This window comes from Taeniopygia guttata, chromosome 13, assembly GCF_048771995.1.
Source record: "Taeniopygia guttata chromosome 13, bTaeGut7.mat, whole genome shotgun sequence".
NCBI lineage: Eukaryota > Metazoa > Chordata > Aves > Passeriformes > Estrildidae > Taeniopygia > Taeniopygia guttata.
This window is the reverse complement of record NC_133038.1, coordinates 4,689,497-4,708,643: the sequence shown is the minus strand read 5'-3', so window position 1 is coordinate 4,708,643 and position 19,147 is coordinate 4,689,497. Positions and strand designations below refer to the sequence as shown.

At 51.9% G+C, this 19,147-nt stretch overlaps 2 protein-coding genes across 4 annotated transcripts; one reads left to right on the top strand and one right to left on the bottom strand.

The window, feature by feature from the left end:
* Window positions 1-4,147: 4,147 nt before the first annotated feature.
* Window positions 4,148-5,720, bottom strand: SMIM3 (small integral membrane protein 3). Of its 2 annotated transcripts, XM_030284165.4 has the most exons (3): window positions 5,405-5,720; window positions 4,625-4,801; window positions 4,148-4,310 (listed from the first exon to the last, which is right to left on the bottom strand). In XM_030284165.4, exons 1-3 carry the CDS (start codon window positions 5,626-5,628, stop codon window positions 4,283-4,285), a joined length of 429 nt encoding a protein of 142 aa, XP_030140025.4. In that variant the 5' UTR covers window positions 5,629-5,720; the 3' UTR covers window positions 4,148-4,282. The 2 variants fall into 2 exon arrangements, with proteins under 2 accessions (XP_030140025.4, XP_030140026.4); XM_030284166.4 differs by lacking the exon at window positions 4,148-4,310 and having other exon boundaries at window positions 4,484-4,801; window positions 5,405-5,703.
* Window positions 5,721-6,991: 1,271 nt separating this feature from the next.
* Window positions 6,992-17,423, top strand: DCTN4 (dynactin subunit 4). 2 transcript variants are annotated; one of them, XM_012575125.5, is made up of 14 exons: window positions 6,992-7,194; window positions 8,525-8,595; window positions 8,987-9,165; window positions 10,045-10,088; window positions 10,836-10,943; window positions 11,527-11,547; window positions 12,454-12,527; window positions 12,855-12,967; window positions 14,275-14,384; window positions 15,345-15,418; window positions 15,771-15,825; window positions 16,293-16,400; window positions 16,805-16,902; window positions 17,072-17,423. In XM_012575125.5, exons 1-14 carry the CDS (start codon window positions 7,060-7,062, stop codon window positions 17,283-17,285), a joined length of 1,404 nt encoding a protein of 467 aa, XP_012430579.1. In that variant the 5' UTR covers window positions 6,992-7,059; the 3' UTR covers window positions 17,286-17,423. The 2 variants fall into 2 exon arrangements, with proteins under 2 accessions (XP_012430579.1, XP_012430586.1); XM_012575132.5 differs by lacking the exon at window positions 11,527-11,547.
* Window positions 17,424-19,147: the final 1,724 nt, after the last annotated feature.

Here is a 19,147-nt window from a genome sequence, read left to right as displayed (position 1 = left end):
CTGGCTGGAGGGGAGCTGAGGAAGTTGTGGTTTTAGGGTGAAGACACTATGGGGTGGCAATGGGTGAGCCCTGGAGGGACCATGAGTGCCAGCATGAGGTTTGGCTTTACTAGAAAGCAGTGTCAGCCCTGCCATGATACTATCACTGAGCCAGCTGCTGGAGATGCCACCAAGGAAGGGGAGTGAGGCCACGGGTTAAGAGGAAGCTGGGAGCAATGTCCCAGTCTGCGTTCTTCAGCAGAAGGAACAGCACGTCCTGGGAAAGGCTGGTGTTGTGAGGCTCCAGCTGCAGCCTCAGCTGGCGTGGGAGGGCTGGGGTTGGGTCCATGTCCCAGGCACACAGAGGAGCCATGGAGCAGGGGAGCTGTGGGTTTCTCTGTCACTGGCAGCATTTCCCAAAGCTTTAAACCTGCACTGCTACTGGGGGAATGGCTTATCTCTGTCCTGCCTAGACCCCAAGTAGTGTGGGGTGTTTCCCCAGGCCGAGGCAAACTCTCAGGGCGCTCAGCCACTGCCTGGGGGCTGCACAGAGCCCATCACAACATGCCAAGAACCAGGCTGGCCACAGGGGTGCTCCAGTTGACTCTCACAGATATGGCTGTGGGTGGAACGAGTGGCTCCTTACCAAAACCTGTAGGAGCCAATACCCAGGGTTTGACCCTCCCCACCTACTTCCCAGGCTCTCCAGAGGTTTGAGGCCATGGGGCTGCAGCTCCTGGCCTGCAGGTCTCTGCATTCTGCTGCCAGCAAGGACCAGTGTGTGCCCAGTGCTGTGCTCCCCAGCACAGCTCACACTTCTGAGCCTGACCAGGGCTTGAGCTGCCTCCTGCAACAGAGCTAGGACAGGCCTGGGGAGCTGCTCAGGACTCTGCTCCCTATCCTACTATTTCTCACCCACATCTAGTTATAGTGGTATGTGGCACAGTGTGGCTGTGTCCCTTCCACGTGTCCCTAATCCCTGCCACGAGCAGTGAAAGTCTGAGTCACTCCTGAACTCAGTTTTCCTAAAACCAAAACAAAAATAAGTGACTAGTTTATCCAAGTCCTGCCTCGTTGGGTCGCCGTGCCAAATCAGCCCTGGTGGAGGTTGGGAAAGGGGAAGGAGTTAATGAGACACAGGCAATGGACTCCCTCCCTGCCACTGACCTTCCATGGCATCCCGGGCACGTCACCCAGTGTTCCAGCCTGCTCTGCCACGTCATGCTGGAGGCTGCATGGGCGGGCCAAGGGGGCCAGGGGCTCCACCAAGACTGTGCTGCTCCACGCTGCAGGATTGGGGTCCCCCACCCCAAAAAGCAGCTGAGCAGGGCGGGCTGACCCTCGCACGAACCGTCCTGCTGGGTTGTTTTTGCAGCAGAGCCGGCGGGAGCCAGCTCACGCCTGCAGCAGATGTTTGGCAGGAGTCCGGGGCGGGAGGCCAGGCGCTTCCAGCTCCTGGGCCACCATGCTGCCACTGCCACCAGCCTCCCTGGCTGTCCCCTGAGCCACATGCAGGGGCTGCAGAGACCTTGTGCCAGGCTGCAGGGCCCCAGCTAAGGACAGGAAATGTGAAAGCAGTGGTGGGGACCATCCAGTGCTGCCTGCGGCGTTTATCCCAGAGCTGACTGAGAAGTATTTTCATGCAGAGGGACAGGGATGGTGCCAGCAGCGTGGCAGGGAGCTTGGGGAGCAGCAGGCAGCAGTGCCCTGGCTAGCAGCAGTGCAGCTTCCCTCTGGCAGCCTCGCCTGGCATCAATCCCAGGGCAACCGCTGAACGTTTGTTCAAAGTGTGTGACGGAAGCAAAAGCAAAGCAAACTCTGCCAGGCGAGAGGCCCCAGTTCTCTGAGCACCAGGCTGCCAGCCCGCCCAGCCCTCACTGCTCTGCCCCAGCCCGTGTGTTCCCACACACTGCCCTGGTTCAGCAGCAGCCTCCCTGCTGGCCATGGTGCCCAGCACCCTTTGGAGTGGGGGTCCCCCTTCCCGAGTGCCCCTGCAGCCCCCTGGCTATGTGCTCTGCCCCCTCCAGCATTGTCATCCCTTCCTTTTCCAGGGGAAGATTTGCTCCCTGTAGAAATGCCCCTGGCCCACTGTCCCCCCTTCCCCCTGCAAAGGGAGGCTGCCCAGAAGCAAGCTGAGAGCCAGCATCGTGTGTCCCCTTCTCCCTTCTGCCACTGCCCCATCTGCCTCCCCCAGCAGCAGCCCCCACGGGCCAGCAGCCAGCTCCTGGCACATGCCAGCACCTCCAGGGAAGCATCCCAGTGGATGCTGAATCACTTCAGTGCCCACATCACCCTGCCTGCTACAGCGTCACCGGAGCAGGACCCGCTTCTCAACAGAAAGGCATTTTTCCTTGGCAAAACTCCATGCAAACATTGCCTCCAAGCCCCAGCACTGTTCAGACACTGAAGCCAGGGCCACAGGGGGATTTGGTTATCTTGTTCTATCCTGGAGGAGGAATTTCTAACTTGACAGTGTTGGAAATCCAGTTTAAATTCATTCTCCTCCATCTTAATGCTTTAAAAAATGTCGTAGCTTCTCTCTGCTTTACCACTGCTGCCATTTAGCTCCATGTTTGTTGTTGTTATGAACAAATCCATCTTTCCAAGGCCTTTCCTGGAAATGTTTGTCACGGGTTTGAAACTTCCCAGTAAATTCATACCAAGAAAGGAAATCTCTCAATTCCCTCTGCTGCTCTTGACAAGGGGAAGGCAGAGGTGGGGACAGCAATCATGTATGGTTGTGTGGATAGGAGGGGAGGTGTTCCATGCTTTTTCTCCAAACCAGGCTTCCTTCCCAAAACACTCCAATGTTTGTGGCTTTTCCCCTATTCCTCTCATAGCAAAGCTGCTCAGATCTAATTCCTGGTGCTGCTGGCCATCCCCACATTGTCCCCAGGGAAGCAGTGCTTGGGTGGAGCACGGGGGAGAGCAAAGCCAGGGCTGCTCCCACCCTGCACATTTGTAATGTCCACCAGCTGCTGCTGCACCATGCCAGCAAGGGAGGGAGAGAGGAAGAAAAACAGGAAAATAACTCTGGTTATTTGCCTCAAACTCTGCAACTCGAGAGGGGAAGAGAGAGTTGACAGCTCGAAACAGAAATATGTTTTTTGGCTGGGCAAGGAATAAGTGTCTGCTCCCTCCCAGCACAACCACAGCCAGTGGCTCCAGCGCAGGCACTTCTGCTCCCCAGGGTCTGCATTCTGGTGCTAGGCTCCTTTCCCAAGGTGGGAGGTGTTTGCCCAAGGTCCTGCTTCCCTGGGAGCCTCCTGCCCCTCTGGCCCCACCACCCAGTGCAACCCCAAATCTGGCTGCTGTGGATCAAGCCACACAGGGATGGCACACAGGGTTTCCAACGCTGCAGGGCTGGTTGCTCTTTTCAGCACAGAAAATAGGATTTAAACAATTCCCACCAGCATCACCATAGTGTTTCCCCACATCCTTCCTGATTCATGCTGTTCGTTTGTGACCTTCCTTCTGTGAGTCACCAAGACGCCGTTTCAGCCCCAGGGCTCCTGCCACACTGACCCGGCACGAGGCTGGTGTGAGGGAATGCCGGTCACCCGAGTGGGAGAAAAACAGCCACAACCACTGTCAGAAAGTCCTGAGGGATCCTTCCCACCCACTCTGTCCAGACTGAGGTTTGCCCTCCTGCAGCGTGGGGCTGGGCTGGCAGTGAGCTTCCTGCTGGGCTCCAAGGCCGGGGAGAACCCCAGGGACCTCGAGGCAAGGCAGTGCAGGAGGTCAGAGCAGGGAGGGTTCCTGGAGAGGCTGCAAAGTATCCCAGATCCTGCAGAGCCAGACACCACCTGTACTGTGGACAGAGCTGCATGACACACTCACATGAAGGATAAAGTCCATTTATTTCATAACAAAGGGCAATACAAGAGCTTACATGATCCCTTGCCACTGGCTGGGCACAAACCTGCTCCTCCCGCTTCACCTGCCCAGGTGAGGCATGCACGGACTCCCAGCAGGGCTGGTGTGCTGGGCAAACAGTGGGAGCTCTCACTGTCAGGAGTGGGGAGTGCAGACAGGAGGGCTGGCAGGAACTGCACACACTCCTCTGCCCCACAAGACCCAGAGGAGCCAAGAGCCCTGCAGGATTTTCCTACCATTTCAGCAGATAATGGGTAGAGGAGAAGCTGGTGCCAGCTGCACGTCTGCTGTGCAGCCAGCACAGGCTTTGTCACTGCTGCTTTTAGCCAAGCACTAAATGCACAACCAGAAGCCACATCCATCTTGCTTTGACTCTTTTTTCCCCAACCACCTTGACAGCTGGGACTCCAAAGAAGAGATAACTTTTTCAGGCATTTCCACTCCTTGCTGCTTGCCTGGGAGGAGACAGTGAAGGTGAGACCAGCCTGCCTCCCTCATGGGAGTGAGATATTTCCAGCTGGACGTGTCCTCAAAGTCACACCTCTCGCCACTGCTGCCCACGCTGTCATTTCCCCCACAGTCCCTGAGCGCTCAGTGGGCAAAATGAGCAGTGAGAGCCGAGTACAGGAGCAGCTCTGGGCACTGGCCCACCCCAGCTCCTGCCCAGGCTCCAGCTCTCAGGGTGCCCTGTCAAGGTGCCTGGCACGGGGTCCCATGGCTGTAGCCCCCAGCCCAGCGAGGTGGCCGTCCCCCAGTGCCCGTGGCTCACACGATGCTGTTGCGTGTGGGGTGTGTTCGGACCCGGTAGATGATGACAGCAGTGGCCGGGCACAGCACCAGCACTGTCATGATGAGGATGGTGGCCAGGATGATCAACACGATGACCCAGATATCCAGGATGTGCTTGGGGAGGTCGGTGGGACTCGTGAGGTGAGGGAGGTCCATTCTGCAAGGAAAAGGCAGAGGGGTGGTGGGGCAGCCCCCTCCATCCTCCCAGTCCTCTGCTGCTCTCTCCAGGGACAGCCCTGTGGCCAGCTCCAGCTTTCACCTTGGGCTCCTTCGAGAGCCTTTGGTAAAGGCTCCTTCAATTACCCGCAGGATTTACAGCACGCTTTAAAGGCACTGGATAAAAGCCCAGGGAAAAACTTCCCTATTAATTGCCACTGCTTGTTATAGGAACTGATAAAGGAAAGCCACGACCGGGTGGGTGTCCCGCTGGTCACTCACCGGTCTATCATCACGCGGGGAAATGGTGGGGACAAGTCAGCCGGGAGCCCCCTTGTTTCTGGGGAGCCTCGTGTGTGTCCCCCCACCCGCACCTCGTGCTGAGTCACGGAGTTATCCATCAGCTGAAGGGGACGGAGGGGCCGGGATGCGGGGACCCCTCCCGGGGACCGTGTCCGGCCCCTCGGGGCTGGGGGACACGAGGGGGAGAGGCGGCAGCTGCCCGTGCCCCGCATGCCGGGTCCGTGCCCTGCCCGTGCCCTGCCCGTGCCCTTCCCACCCACCTGCCCGTGCCCTTCCCACCCACCTGCCCGCCTCCCCTTACCTGCGGCGCTGCCAGGCTCCGGCACCCACTCCGAACCCGCTCCTGCTCCAGCTCCTGCCCGGAGATCCCGCCGGGAGAAAAAGACTCCGCCTGGCCCCGCCCGGCCCGCGGGGGACGGCAGGGGAGGAGAAGGAGGGGAAGGGGATAGGAGGAAGAGGAAGGAAGGAAACGCAAAGCACGGCAGGACTGTTTGCGGGAAAAAATAAGAACACACTCCGTCTCATCCCACCCACAATGGGGATCCGCTGGGGGAGTGCCTCTGGAACTGAACCCGAAGGTCTCAGGGAGGGACCGCGGGGACGTTTCACTTCATAGTCGTTAATAAAAGATTATTAACTACACTGTGACTCTCCTGCCACAGCAGGGCTCAGAGGCACCCGCTTGTCCCCAAGGCCCAGGGCAAGAGCACCCCGAGCCGCCCGCAGCGAGGTGCCCGCACTCCGCAGGGCTTCGGGCAGGGGGATGTACAGAGACACGGGCAGAGAGCATCGCCAGGGAGGGGACAGAGCTCAGCCCGCCGCCTGGGAACGCTGCTTTTCTGCTGCCCAGGGCAATATTCCACTCCACTGGTGATGCTGAATGGCAAAAGCAAGATGGGATGCTCCGACTTTCCTTCTGGGACGCAAGCTCAGTGTCAGTCACGGTGAGGGTGAGAGCCACACACTGCACCTTTCACTCCTGCCTTTTCCCAGGGAAACCTGTTGAGTTTCAGGTGGTGAAAAACCCTACCACACGCTCTCCGAGCACCCTGGCTGTGCCGGGAGCACAGGCAGCCTCCTCCCTGCCCTCCCAGCAGAGCTCCCCTCCAGCTGCTGCAGGCGGATAAAAGAAGTGGGGTTTTTATCGTGAGCAGAGCAGTGGCACAGCCTCGTGGGCAGGGGTTTCCTGGGGAGCAGTGGGCAGGGACTGACTGCAGGCGCTGTGCGGGGATGGATCCCGGGCTGAGGATGGGGAATTCATGCCACAGGCCAGGCTGGCTCTGGTGCTTCTTTGGGCTTATCCAGCAGCAGACTGGCAGTGCTTTGCTGATGCCAGCTCTGCCCTCCTCGCACACAGCAGAGCATCCACAGACCTCGTGCTCTCCTGATCCCACAGCACGGGAATGTTCATTCTTGTCAGGACGCTTAGTGGACATGAGACTGAAGAGAAACCTCCTTTGGGGTGTGAAAAGATCACCGTCTCTGCTCTGCTCTGGTGGGACCCACCTGGAGCTGTGTCCAGCTGCAGCGTGAGAAGGACACGGAGCAGCTCGAGTGGCTCCAGAGGAGGCCATGGAGATGTTTGTGAGGGCTGAGCTCCCTGCCCTGGAGCCAGGCTGGGAAAACTGGGCATGTCCGCCTGGAGAAGGCTGCGGAGACCTCAGAGCCCCTTCCAGTGCCTACAGGGGCTGCAGGAGAGTGGGGAGGGACTTGGAACAGGGGCTCGGAGTGACGGGATGAGATGGAACCGCTCCCCACTGCTACAGCGCAGGGACAATGGGACATTGTGAATAAATGCTTCTCTGCGGGGATGGCGAGCACGGGCACGGAGCGGCTGTGCCACGGACCGGGCGGGACCGGGCGGGGCTGAGGGGCGGCCGGGCCGCGGGGCCACGTGACCGTGCCGCCGCTGTGACGTCAGGCGGCGGCGGCGCGGCGGGACCGCCCTCCGCCAAGATGGCGTCGCTGCTGCAATCGGAGCGGGTGCTGTACCTGGTGCGCGGAGAGAAGGAGCTGCGGGCGCCGCTGCCGCAGCTGTACTTCTGCCGCTACTGCAGCGAGCTCCGCTCGCTCGAGTGCGTCTCGCACGAGGTAACGGCGGACCGGCCGCGCCGCGCCCGCGCACCGGGCGGCACCGGGCGGGACGGTGCTCTCTCTGCGCGCAGCGATTGGGTCGCTCTCCTGCCACTCACTCGCTTTCTGCTTTGCTATTGGTTGTTGGCGCGGCTGGCGGGTGGGCGCAGCGCTGTACGGGGCGCGGGGATTGGCCGCGAGTGACGGATGGGGCGGGGCTGCGCGGTGGATTGGCTGAGCGGGCTGTCCGTCGGCGGAGCTCGGGCTGTGATTGGCTGGGGCGAGCGCACAGGGCGGATTCCCCTCATGAGGGACGAGCCCCCCGAAACGGGCCCGGCCGGGGCCGCGGGGACCCCTCACCCTCGGCGGGGACCCCTCACCCTCGGCAAGGACCCCTCACCCTCGGCGAGGACCCCTCACCCTCGGCGGGGACCCCTCACCCTCGGCGGGGACCCAACCCTTAGGTCAAGACTCCCCCCCACACCACACTCATGCCCATCGGGCCCGGCCGTGGAGGGGCGAGGACCCCCCAAGATCCTCACCCCTCCTCGATTTTTTTTTTTTTTTTTGCTGTGGAGGGATGTGTGTTTTTTGCAGCTGCGATTTCTGCTGTGGAGGAGGCGGATTTGGCTTCATAAATTGTCATAATAAAATTGCCGAGCCTGGTTTTGTGGAAGCCTGGTGGAATTGAGAGATGGTGATAGATTTGGGAAGCATTGAAAGAATGACTGTGCAGCCCAGATCTGGAATCTCTAATGAAATGTTAAGGCCTCTGAAGAGCAGATTTGTGACCTGGCTGTATCCATCATGAATCACTGTGGTGTGAGCAGTGTAGTCATTGTGCTTGGCCATGCTTAATAATCAGTTTGAATTCCTCTTCAATAAGGGGGCCCCAGTCTTGCTACTGTCGTTTTAATTGACAAAATTCACTGTGATAGCAGAGAAATACAAAGCATCTTCTGAAATATGCATGTATCTGACCTCTGTAACCGTGAAGACAGAATAAATTTAGGTTTAAATAGAAAATAAAATGTTAAAACTTTTGTTCAAGCTGAAAAATGAGATTCTGCTAATTGCTAAAGGTCAAAACCTGGCTGATCTTTTCCCATTTAAAAGGTGGAGTAATTTAATCCAGTCTGACTTAAGAAACCTTATAATTTATGTTATTAAAGATCAAAATCTGTCTGAGATGGGCTAAGGTTTTGCATACCAATAAACATCTCAAGCCTTCCCTGGCTTCACCCTGCTGTTGCAAGATGCAAATCCTTGTTGTATCATGTGGCAGTTTGGGGCTTTTTGGACAAAGGTGTGCCAGATAATGTTTGTGATGTGGCTGTGTCTTCTTCAGGTTGACTCTCACTACTGCCCCAGCTGCCTGGAAAACATGCCTTCAGCTGAAGCCAAGCTGAAAAAGAACAGGTATAATTGCTTTGGATTTTTTTTTCCCCACCAAGGCTCCCTATTTAAAACAGTCCCTTCCCATGTCTGTCTGAAGTTCTTCTATAACTACATGGCTGCTTGTTGTGTTTAAGTCTATTTTGGTGAATAAGAGTCTTTCCATGATGTGCCATGTGCTGTTCATGACTTTTGGGTGTATTTTTATGACCTGGGCTCATAATACAGATGTTTTTTAGTATCACATTATGTTTCTCACTGCTGAACTCTGAATCCCCCAAGTTCCCATGACAGCTCATTATCCCTAGTGCTGCTGCCTAGGAGTTAATGGTCTGTTGGTTTAGTGCTGATGTGGTTGTTGGGAGCGTTTCTCTCAGCCTGGAGCCCTTCTCAGAGCGCTGCCTTGTTGTTGCAGGTGTGCCAACTGCTTTGACTGCCCCTGCTGCATGCACACCCTCTCCACGCGTGCCACCAGCATCCCTGCGCCGCTGCCCGACGACCCGGCCAAGACCACCATGAAGAAAGCCTATTACCTGGCCTGCGGCTTCTGCCGCTGGACTTCCCGCGACGTGGGCATGGCAGACAAGTCTGTTGGTAAGGCACGGCTGAAAGACACACAGCTGAGTTACAGCACAGCCCAGTTTGTGTTTTGAAGGTAGCAGAGAATCCAGTTAGTCCCTGACTGTGCTATAGACTTCATATCTGGCTAGGATTGGAGTTGTAGTTAGAAATTCACAGGAAAGCTCCTTGTTGCTGAAAACTCCTCTGAAGAGCTGAGCTGAGTTAGTGAAATGTGTGACCCACTTTCATGCCTCTGTTACCTGACTAGTGAGAAAACTGTCAAACTGTTTTAGTCAGTTGATCTTGTTTGTGTGCTTTCACAGGCTTTGAAGCTGCTCAGTCTGACAGCATAAACACCTAATTTATTTTCCATCACTTTTGTTCACTTAGACTTATTCCAGAGTTGCTAGTCAGTGTTTGAACTTGGCTTTTCTCTTCACAAGAGCACTAGAACAAAGGTTTCATCTATTTTTTGGTGCGTGAGATGTACAGAAAATATCTGTCAGGTGGGGCTGAGTAGGCCAAGCAGATCCGCTGACTTCCAGTGTTGATGTGACTTAAAATGGAGCTGAGGATGCAGAGACAGCAGCAGCCAGCAATAAGAGACACACATATAAACACATGTACCTGCTGCTGAAGTGACTCCTGGGTGCTGTCCTGAGTATCTCTCAAGTAACATTCGTTTAAAAACACAGTATAAAAGCTGTCAGAGCTCTTTCATTCCAAAACTGCCTGTGCAACTCTTTCAGAGGTTTATATTTGCACAGACATGAACTTAAACAATTGCAATGGTAGGTGTAGCAAAAATAAGGAATGTCATATTTTATAAATAACACCAAGATAGTTCAGTGTTGGGTGTGATTTCTGTGTGGCATCTCCTATGGACTTTGCTTTTTCTCTTCTCTTGTGCAGCGAGTGGTGGCTGGCAGGAGCCGGAGAATCCTCACACACAGAGGGTGAGTGAGGGGAAAAGCTGTGCTTGGGCTGAAATGCATCAGCCAGAAAGAACTGTTAGAGTGTCAGGCCCTCTCAATCACTTTTTCTGCCTCTATATAATTCTTCAGATACCAGTTCCAGTTCCTAATCTGCACCTTGACTGAATTCAATGGAGGGAAGGCCTCTTAGAGGCTCCCCTGAGGATATCGCAGTATAAAATCTCCTTTTGAGAAGAAGCTCAGTTGAAACCAACCTATCTAATGGTGCTGTTAAGGTGAATGTGCTGCGTATGTATGTGAAAAAAAGCTGTTTTCCAATCAAAAGTGTGTCTAGGATCTGGAAAACACAACTGCACCTTTAACACCCTTCTCTTTTACCAGTTAGGGCTCCACTCTAAATGTGACCAGCCTCGGGGAGGGGGGACAAGATGCTAAAGATGCTGTTTGCTCTGCCAGTCCAAATTGCTCAGAGTTGGCCACATGACATTACTCTCTGCAGTCATGGCCAACTTGTGAATGAAGTCTCAGTTGCTGAATTGCAAAGTGGGAATGGGACACTGCCCTCCAGCACACACCATTCCCAAGGAAGGGTCATTTTGTCACCCACAGTGTGGGGTAAGACATGGTAAGGTACACAGGCTTCTTGAAGTACATCCTGCACAATACAGCTGGTACGAGGAACAGAGTGAAACAAGCCGCAGGATGCCCAGCTAATTCACAAGCAAATGCTGCAGCTGAGGTGACAGTGCTTCCTGTTCCTCCCTCCAGATTAACAAACTGGTTGAGTACTACCAGCAGCTGGCCCAGAAGGAGAAGATCGAGCGTGACAGGAAGAAGCTGGCGCGACGCCGCAACTACGTCCCGCTGGCCTTCTCGGTGAGCTGGTTGTGCCATCCTCTCAGAGCAGGAAAAGTGATCCACAACAGCCTCAGCCCAGAAAATTAGACAGTTGGTAGCATGATAGGGCTGCCCAGCTTTGGCTAATTGAGGACAAGATGGAGAAAATGAAACTTTCTTTAGGGATGAATACTTCTACACTCATTACTGTGTATTCCATTGCCTCTCTCTCTGATAGTCTTCCCCAGCAGTGCCAGAAGGTTTATACTTGCCATGCCTAGGAATATGTTCTCGAGCAGTGAAGTGCAGTGCAACTGCAGCCACAGTGCCAGTGGCAGCTCTTTCTCAGGACAGTTCATCCCACAGCTTAGTGACAGATAGATCAGCATGGTCTGATACTTCTCTGCATGAAATCTCTACTGAAGCTAACCTTAAGACTTGGTTGTGGCTTGAATGACTTGTTTATTGTACTTGGCAGGGCAATGCTCACTTTGTTTAGCTGGGTGACTGCATATGCTTGCTACTTCAATGAATTGTGCTTGCTCTGTGCCCTTGCTTGTGTCTTATGGCTGCACTTTTTGTCTCCGTTGCTACCTGCTGCTATATTGGGGGCTCTCCACAGCAACACACTATACACGTAGTGGTAAGTCTTTTCACAGTTTCTGCTGGTGTTAAAGCTCTCATGGTACCAACTGAAGGGGAGTAACAGATCCTACACCAGGCCTCAGGGCCTTTGGCTTAGGTGTGCCTGGAACAAACACAGGTGAAGGCTAACTCTTCAGAGGATAACATTTGTTACAAAAAATATTTTATGTTAGTTTATAAACAGAGCGGTGTCTTTGAGTAAATAATGTAACTTGAAACGCAGTCCTTCACCAAGCTTGGTTGAAACACAGCTTGTTAGTGCCACTAACAGGAATCATCTCATTCTTGAAAAATCACCAGAGTTAGGCTGATGCTCACATTTCTCATTTGGTGAGAATTTAGGTTTTCAGCCCTGCCCAGAAGGAAGATGTCTGCCTCCAAGCACCCTGGGTACAGCTCAGCTGTAGAAAGCTGAGGAGTAGCTCAGCTATTGCTGGTGAGAGAGACTTGTAGGTAACGAGGCTTGTAGGAGTCTGAGCCTTTCAGCTGCTTCAAGTAGTGCTACAGAGCCTTTAGATAGATGCATAACCACATCAGTCCACTTTTTTTAGCAGCTGAGCTCTCATTCTACACTACTTGACATGGAATTGCTCTGAAGAGAATATCCAGGAAAGATGTGTCAGTAGTGCAGGCTGGTGATTTGAGGAAGGAGCAAAAAGCTTTATAAGCAGTAGCCACACACATCTGTCTTTCCCCATCTGCAGTGCAGTGGGAATTGTTTTCTCCTTGCTAATAGTTTAAGCAGAAGAATGTATCTTAGGAAGCATTGAATACCTTCTCCTTTTTGCTTTCCTTTGCTTGTACCCCCATGCTTATCATGCAGCTCAAAGGATGAGTTTGCAGCAGGTCTCTGTGTCCCATCAGGAGGCAGACCTGAGGGTGGCAGCTCCTTTTTTCCTTGCAGGACAAATACAGCCTTGGAACGAGGCTTCAGCGCCAGAGGCCCGGAACTCCCATCAGTGCCCTCGCTGGACTCTCGTGAGTCTCAGGGGTGGGGTTACCTTTGGGGGAGCATTGGAGCTGCAGAGAGGAGTAAAGCAACTCTAGAAAGATGATAGACAATTAGCAGATAGCCGTGGGAGGAGATTTCCCCTTTTGAGCACTGGAGAGGTGTCAGATCCTCAGGCATCTGCAGCAGCTCCAGATGTTCTGGTTTCTCCCAAGAGGAACAAGGAACTACTCACACCCTTGTTGTAATTATTGTTGTGCAATCTCAGCTCTCGCTGCCTTCTGTGCTATAATGCAGTTGCTGTCAGAGCACATGTGCCCTATTTCATGACTGAGTTGCCCCTTATTTTGCTTTAGCCTGAAAGAAGGAGAAGACCAGAAGGAGATCAAGATTGAGCCAGCTGATGCAGTGGAAGAAGTGGAGCCTCTTCCTGAGGATTACTACACAAGACCAATCAATCTGACAGAAGGTAAAACCTTAGTATTTTATCACTTTTTTGCCTTACATTGTGTAACATGGGCATTACCTACAAGCTTTTGGTGTTCCTCATGACCCAAGTTCCTGGTCATTTTTATGCTGGGATTGTAATACTGGGAAATATTTGACTTTTTAAGTGGTAACTTTGAATGCAGCCTCAGCTTCATGGTGTACATGGAAAGAAGTCATGTTGTACATGGCTTCAGAGCCAGAAGGCCTGAAGGGTTATTTCATTTTCTTGCTGGCCTTAATTTCCTTGTGTATGAGGCATCAACTTTTGGACAAAGAAAAAAGCTGATGGCCTTTTTCAAATAATAGCAGGAAATAAGGAAATAGCAGCTGCTGGGGATCTGGAACCAAAAGTGGGCTGTTGAGCAACAGTTACGCATTGCTTTGACATCAGCTTGGAAAAGCCTGTGTACACTTGCCAATTCTTTAGCTGACTCATAAATTTAATCCACAAATACTGTAAATTGATTAGTAAGACTTGGTGTGAACAGGATAAACCAGCAGGTACAGGAATAATGTGGGCTTCCAGCTGAGGTAGCTCCAAGTGGAACGGATGATGTTGGTATTTCTGCAGGCCTACAAAGTTTGCCAGTATCAATTGATTCATGAAAGGTTTATGGAAAGGGGTAGATCTTCTTGGTCTCCTTTCTTCATGAGGCTGTTGGCATTGTGAGTTTGATGCTGGTGAAGAAGACCTGGTTCCTCACAGTGAGGAAAAGGCTGCCACGTGGCTCACTTGCCTCGTAGGTACTTGTGCAGTGAGGAGCTGCATTTTGAGAGAAACCCATGGGAGGTTTTGGCTGCTGGGAGTTTCTTGCTTTGGGAACTATGTTTTCTCTAATTCTACATGTGAGTCTTGAGTTATGCAAACTCCTTGCTATGAAGCTGTGTATTGCACTCATACAGCACCCAGCTGTGAGGGTAACAAAGCTGTGAATCTCATTTGCTGTGGTGAGGGAAAGAACTATATTCCAGATGATTAGAAAACTCTTGTTTCCATCCCAGCGCAGCTGTGAAGAACGATGTGGGTCCCTTGTTTCTCCTGGGCTAGCACTGATGTTGTTCTCATGTTACTGTGCCCAGCCAGGACAGCTTTACTCAGCTTTTGCCTGTCTATTTATTTCTAGAAATATGATATTGCCAGTGGATTCTGAATTACGAGGCGCAGGTGAAATTAAGTGTCTTAGAGATGGTGGCAGATCTCCACACAGTGCTAGGTGCATATGTAAAATCCAGGTCGAGTTTCAGTTCCTGAGACGTTTTTTGTCTTGCTTTCTGTTGTGCTCCCAGTGACAACTCTGCGCCAGCGCCTGCTGCAGCCTGACTTCCAGCCCATCTGTGCTTCCCAGCTCTACCCACGTCACAAGCACCTCCTGATCAAACGCTCGCTGCGCTGCCGGGTAGGGAATTCCATCCAGAGAAGTGCCCTTTCCAGGCTCTCAGCACTCGGGTGTTTCTCTTTTAAAAGAAATGGCTCAAATGCTTCTGGGTTGTTGAAAGTTCTCAAGTCAGTGGTAGCAGCACTAAGGGGATGAGGGAGGCTGTCATGTCTCTGGTGTGATGACAGTTGTGAAAGGGGGTCAACACTGTCAAAGATGAATAAAGATACAAAGGTGGGTTGTGCTAGTGCTCTGCCTAGCCAAGGAGTCAAAGAGGACTGCCAGTACAGTTGAAATAAGAAAAAAAAATTTGCTGTTACTAAGCACAAAAGTCAACAAACAAAATATTAGGGAGAGGCAGTGCAAAATACTGAATATATCACTAGAGTGAAGGAAGGAAGAGGCTATTTCAGAGAAGCAAAGCAGAGATCTGGGAAGTGAAGAGAGGCAAGAGTTAAATCCAAATTCTGCTGTTGGCTTTCTGCATGGACCTTACTACATGATTTGTTTTCTCAGTCATACAAGGATATTTATTTATCTGGTCCCTAAAGTAATAGAGCAATATTATTGTAAGTATTTAAGAGGGAGGATGCTTAACAAATGCAGAGTATTTTCTCAGAAATAAGTAATGTCAGACTGATCCTGTGTTTGAAGAGTAGCCTATGAGGAGATCATAGGGTATAGATGCTTCATTTTTTTAATGGATTCTGGAGCATACACTTATTTGTGCTGCAGTCAGTGTCCAGGTGTTTTCAAGACTGGTTCCAAGTCTTGTGTTTCTGAGGTTGTGCTGGTAGTGCTGGATATGACATTTTGGAGTATCAATAGCTGAACACATTGGACATGCACCCCGGATAGTTTTTATGTGCTGTGGTGGAGGCTGTAATACAATGGCTAGTGACACAGCACTTGTGGCTCTGATTCTGCAGTGTGTGACTGCACACTGTCTTTTGGTGCTGACTTTACTACCTTTCTCTCTAGAAATGTGAACATAACCTGAGCAAACCAGAATTCAATCCAACATCTATCAAATTCAAGATCCAGCTGGTTGCTGTGTAAGTAGGAAATTGGGGCTGGGGACAGCAACTCCCTGTTTATGCTTAGTTAATGCCTTCTATTTTAATTTTCTTTGACCTCTTGTGGGATTGTGTCATCCCTTAGGATGGTGTAATCACCTTTTTTAAATATATTTAGCTTATCTGTAATAGGTTTGCTTGCTGATCTACTGAAGATTTCAGCAGTTGGACAAAAATACTGCATGCTGTGCCAGCCCCAGACTGTAGCAGGGTTTTGTAGGATGGGGGTTATGCAGCAAAATGACCCTTCATTTTTCCTTTTAGGAAAGCTCTAATAGCTTTATAGACAGCAGCAGAGTCCCTCACAGTCATTTGCTCTGTTATTTTGTAGTAACTACATCCCTGAAGTGAGAATCATGTCTATTCCCAACCTGCGCTACATGAAGGTCAGTAGCTTTCCCAGAAGTGTCTTAGGCTGAGACATAGCCAGGAGCTTTGAATGTGGGATCTTTTTGGAAGATGACATGGTGTGATGATTGTTCCCTGAGGGCTCCACTCACTCCATTTAGAGGGTGCAGGGTTTAAGGGAGTGGCCAGAGTAACACTGCATGTACTTGTCACTGCAGCATTAGATTGCTGTGCAGTGTGACATCATCACTTGCCAATGTCTGAAGAATAAAAGCTGTGGAACTGAGATTTCAGCTAGACTCCCAAAATACATGTTTCTTATATTAAGAGTTTTGCATGGCATTGGTGCCTGTCTTATGAACAGGGGGTGGTCTCTGTCCATCCATTGAGAGGATGTGATGCAATTTTTGAATGTGTTGATGAGTCAGAGAAGATGGAGATGCTTACAGTAACAATGAATTTTCACACAATTGCTTCTTGAATTGTGATTCCTGAATCTCCTCAGGAAAGCCAAGTCCTTCTGACTCTGACTAATCCCGTGGAGAACGTCACACATGTCACACTGCTGGAGTGTGAGGAGGGAGACCCTGATAACATCAACAGCACTGCCAAGGTATTGATTGTACCCTCCTGCTGGGGAAGCCCAAGCCTCTTCCAAGGTTTACCACTCCCATTTGTCCTTCCACAGGGCATGCTTTTCATATGTCCTTCAGCCCCTGCTAACTGTGCTGCCTTTCCCTCCTTGAAGCTTAAATGACTGTCACAATTGTGACAGCAGCTCATTAAGTATTTTGAAATTATGTCTGTTTGTTGATATCCAAAACCCAAGGGAGAAATGTATTATTTCACTGGCAGGATGGTAATCAAGTGGTCCTGGAGCAGGAAAAAGCTGAGGATGAATCACTTTTCTGTTAAACCACAGTGAAGCAGACCTCAGAAGAGAAGAGCCCTCTCCTGCTTGCAGTGCAGCTGGTGATCAGTGCTGAAAGGCTTCTTTCTCTCCATGCTCTGTTTCAGGTGGCAGTTCCTCCCAAGGAGCTTATTCTGGCTGGCAAAGATGCTGCAGCAGAATACGATGAGCTGGCAGAGCCTCAAGACTTCCAGGATGACCCTGAGTGAGTGTCCTGTGAGGATCCTCTCCCTTAAAAACTTGTCTCTTTGAGTAACTCCCTCTCCTCCTGTGTGCCTTCAGTGTGGTTTGAGTTCCTCTGAGAGCATTGTTCCAAGTGGAACAATGCTTGGAGAACTTGGCTGACCCAGTGTTCTGTGTGTTCTGCCTTGCAGCGTTATTGCCTTTAGAAAAGCCAATAAAGTGGGAGTGTTCATCAAGGTCACCCCACAGAAAGAAGAGGGCGAAGTGACCGTGAGTTTCAAGATGAAGCACGAGTTCAAAAACCTCACTGCTCCCATCCGGCCCAACGAGGATAGTGACCACACGTCGGAGGTGATCTGGCTCACCCATCACGTGGAGCTCAGCCTCGGCCCCGTGCTCCCGTAGCGGCTCCCAGCGCTCGCTCCCGACGGCTGGATGGACTGGCACCCTGAGAAAGCCCCTGGTGGAAGGTTCTGCCAGAGCTCCTTTGTGATGTGTGGGTGTGCCACGGGCCCGGCCAGCTGCCAGGAGGGGGCTGAGGCTGCCGTGGTTTGGGCTGGTTTGTTCTCTCTCCCCTTGTCGTAGTGCCCACTAACCACCACTCCACTTCCCCTCACTGCCACAGGCTAGAGTAACTTGCAGCACGTCTTAGAGCACAGAGATCTTCCTCCAGGTTTGCACCAAATGTGGCTTTATCAACAGATGATTAGGGCTGAATTTGGATTTAGCAGCAGAAAAGAACCCATACTGGTTCTCTTCCCATGCCAGCCCACAAAGCTGATGTTACATACCCAATGAACAACTTCTCTTTCACAAAGGGCAATGCCCTTCCCAAACAAACATTTTAAGGAGTGTCCCTGCCTTCTGCATTCTGGCAAGTTACTGCCAGCAGCATGATCTTTTCTCTTGGTTTTCTGCTCCCTCATAGAATACCTCAGCTGTGGGGGCTGGGCCATAGAGCCCTTCCCCTCTGGCCTATGTAGCTTGCTTAGCCGAGGTGGCAGAGGTTTTTTCACAAAGGAGTTGATCAGTTTGCCTTTAAACTTTAAACATAGTGTACTGTAGTGTTCATGGATCTGACTGGCAACCAAGCCCACCATCAGCCCGCTGCATCTCAGTTGGATGTGCACAGGATGTGCTAAAAGCTGGGAATTCAGGTTCTGCTGCAGCTCTTGACTGAGGCAGGGATGCTCCAGAGAGGCTCCCTGGCAGAGCTCAGCTCAGTAAATGTTGTGTTGCTAGGGGTTGTAGCAATGAGGTTATGAAATGTGAAGCGTTAAGATTAGTTCTGGTAATTATAAAGCTACAGCAGTGATTTGGGTTTGTAATCTTTGTTTTTCCAGTTAGGGTGGGTGGGAGGGAGGTGTAAAGGTGGAAACTCATTATATGTTAACTACACGCACTGTACCAGGAGGTCATGTACCCAGGGTATAATTTGGCTGCAGTCCAAGCTAAAATGGGTGATTAAGAGCTGTGTATCCAGGAGACTGGATTACCGAGAAGTGCATGGCTGGTGCAGGCAGGTGAGATGGCTCTTCCTGCAGAGCGTTCCCACTTCAGACATTGACCTTTGTTAAACATTTCTGAGGGGCTTTGACATGCTGCTGTGCTGGGAAAGGCTTGAATGCCAGCCAGCCATGGCCTTGTCATGATGCTTGTGCCATGGCTCTGGCAGCCTGTATCTGCGAATCCTCTGCATGGAGGGGCAGGATGAGGCTGCCTGCTCTCTGGGGGGGTGGTGCAGCACCCCAGAACATCTCCCCTACTGCAAGGAACCTGCTGTGGCTTGCTGGAGGGGCTCACAGGTCACAGCCCTGGTCCCACAGCGGGTCTCAATGCAGCGAGGCATCAGTTTACAGCTCTGTGTAGGTGACACACAGATGTACAGCATGAGTTAGAGACTTGTAGTTATAGTTAATGTGTAGTGCTAGTGCCTGCTGCAGCTTTCCCTGTCTAGATAACAAAGCACTTCACCTCTGTCCACAACTTCTCCTGTTCAGTAGCCAAAACAGCTGCTTCACTTGCCACCACAGAAAGCCCTCCCAGGAGCCAAGCCTAGAGCTGTGCCTGGGCTGGGTTTTGCTGCAGGCAGTGACCTGCGCCCTTCTCGCTACGAACAAAAGGTGCATTGGCTGTGTCGCTGTGATGGGCTGGGCGCTGTTCTCTCCTAGGCCATAGGAAAGGCATTGGCGTGTTCCTGCCTCTGTCCCTGCTCCGCCACAGGCGCCTGTTGCCTGATGCTTGACGTCGTGTAGTGACCTTCAATA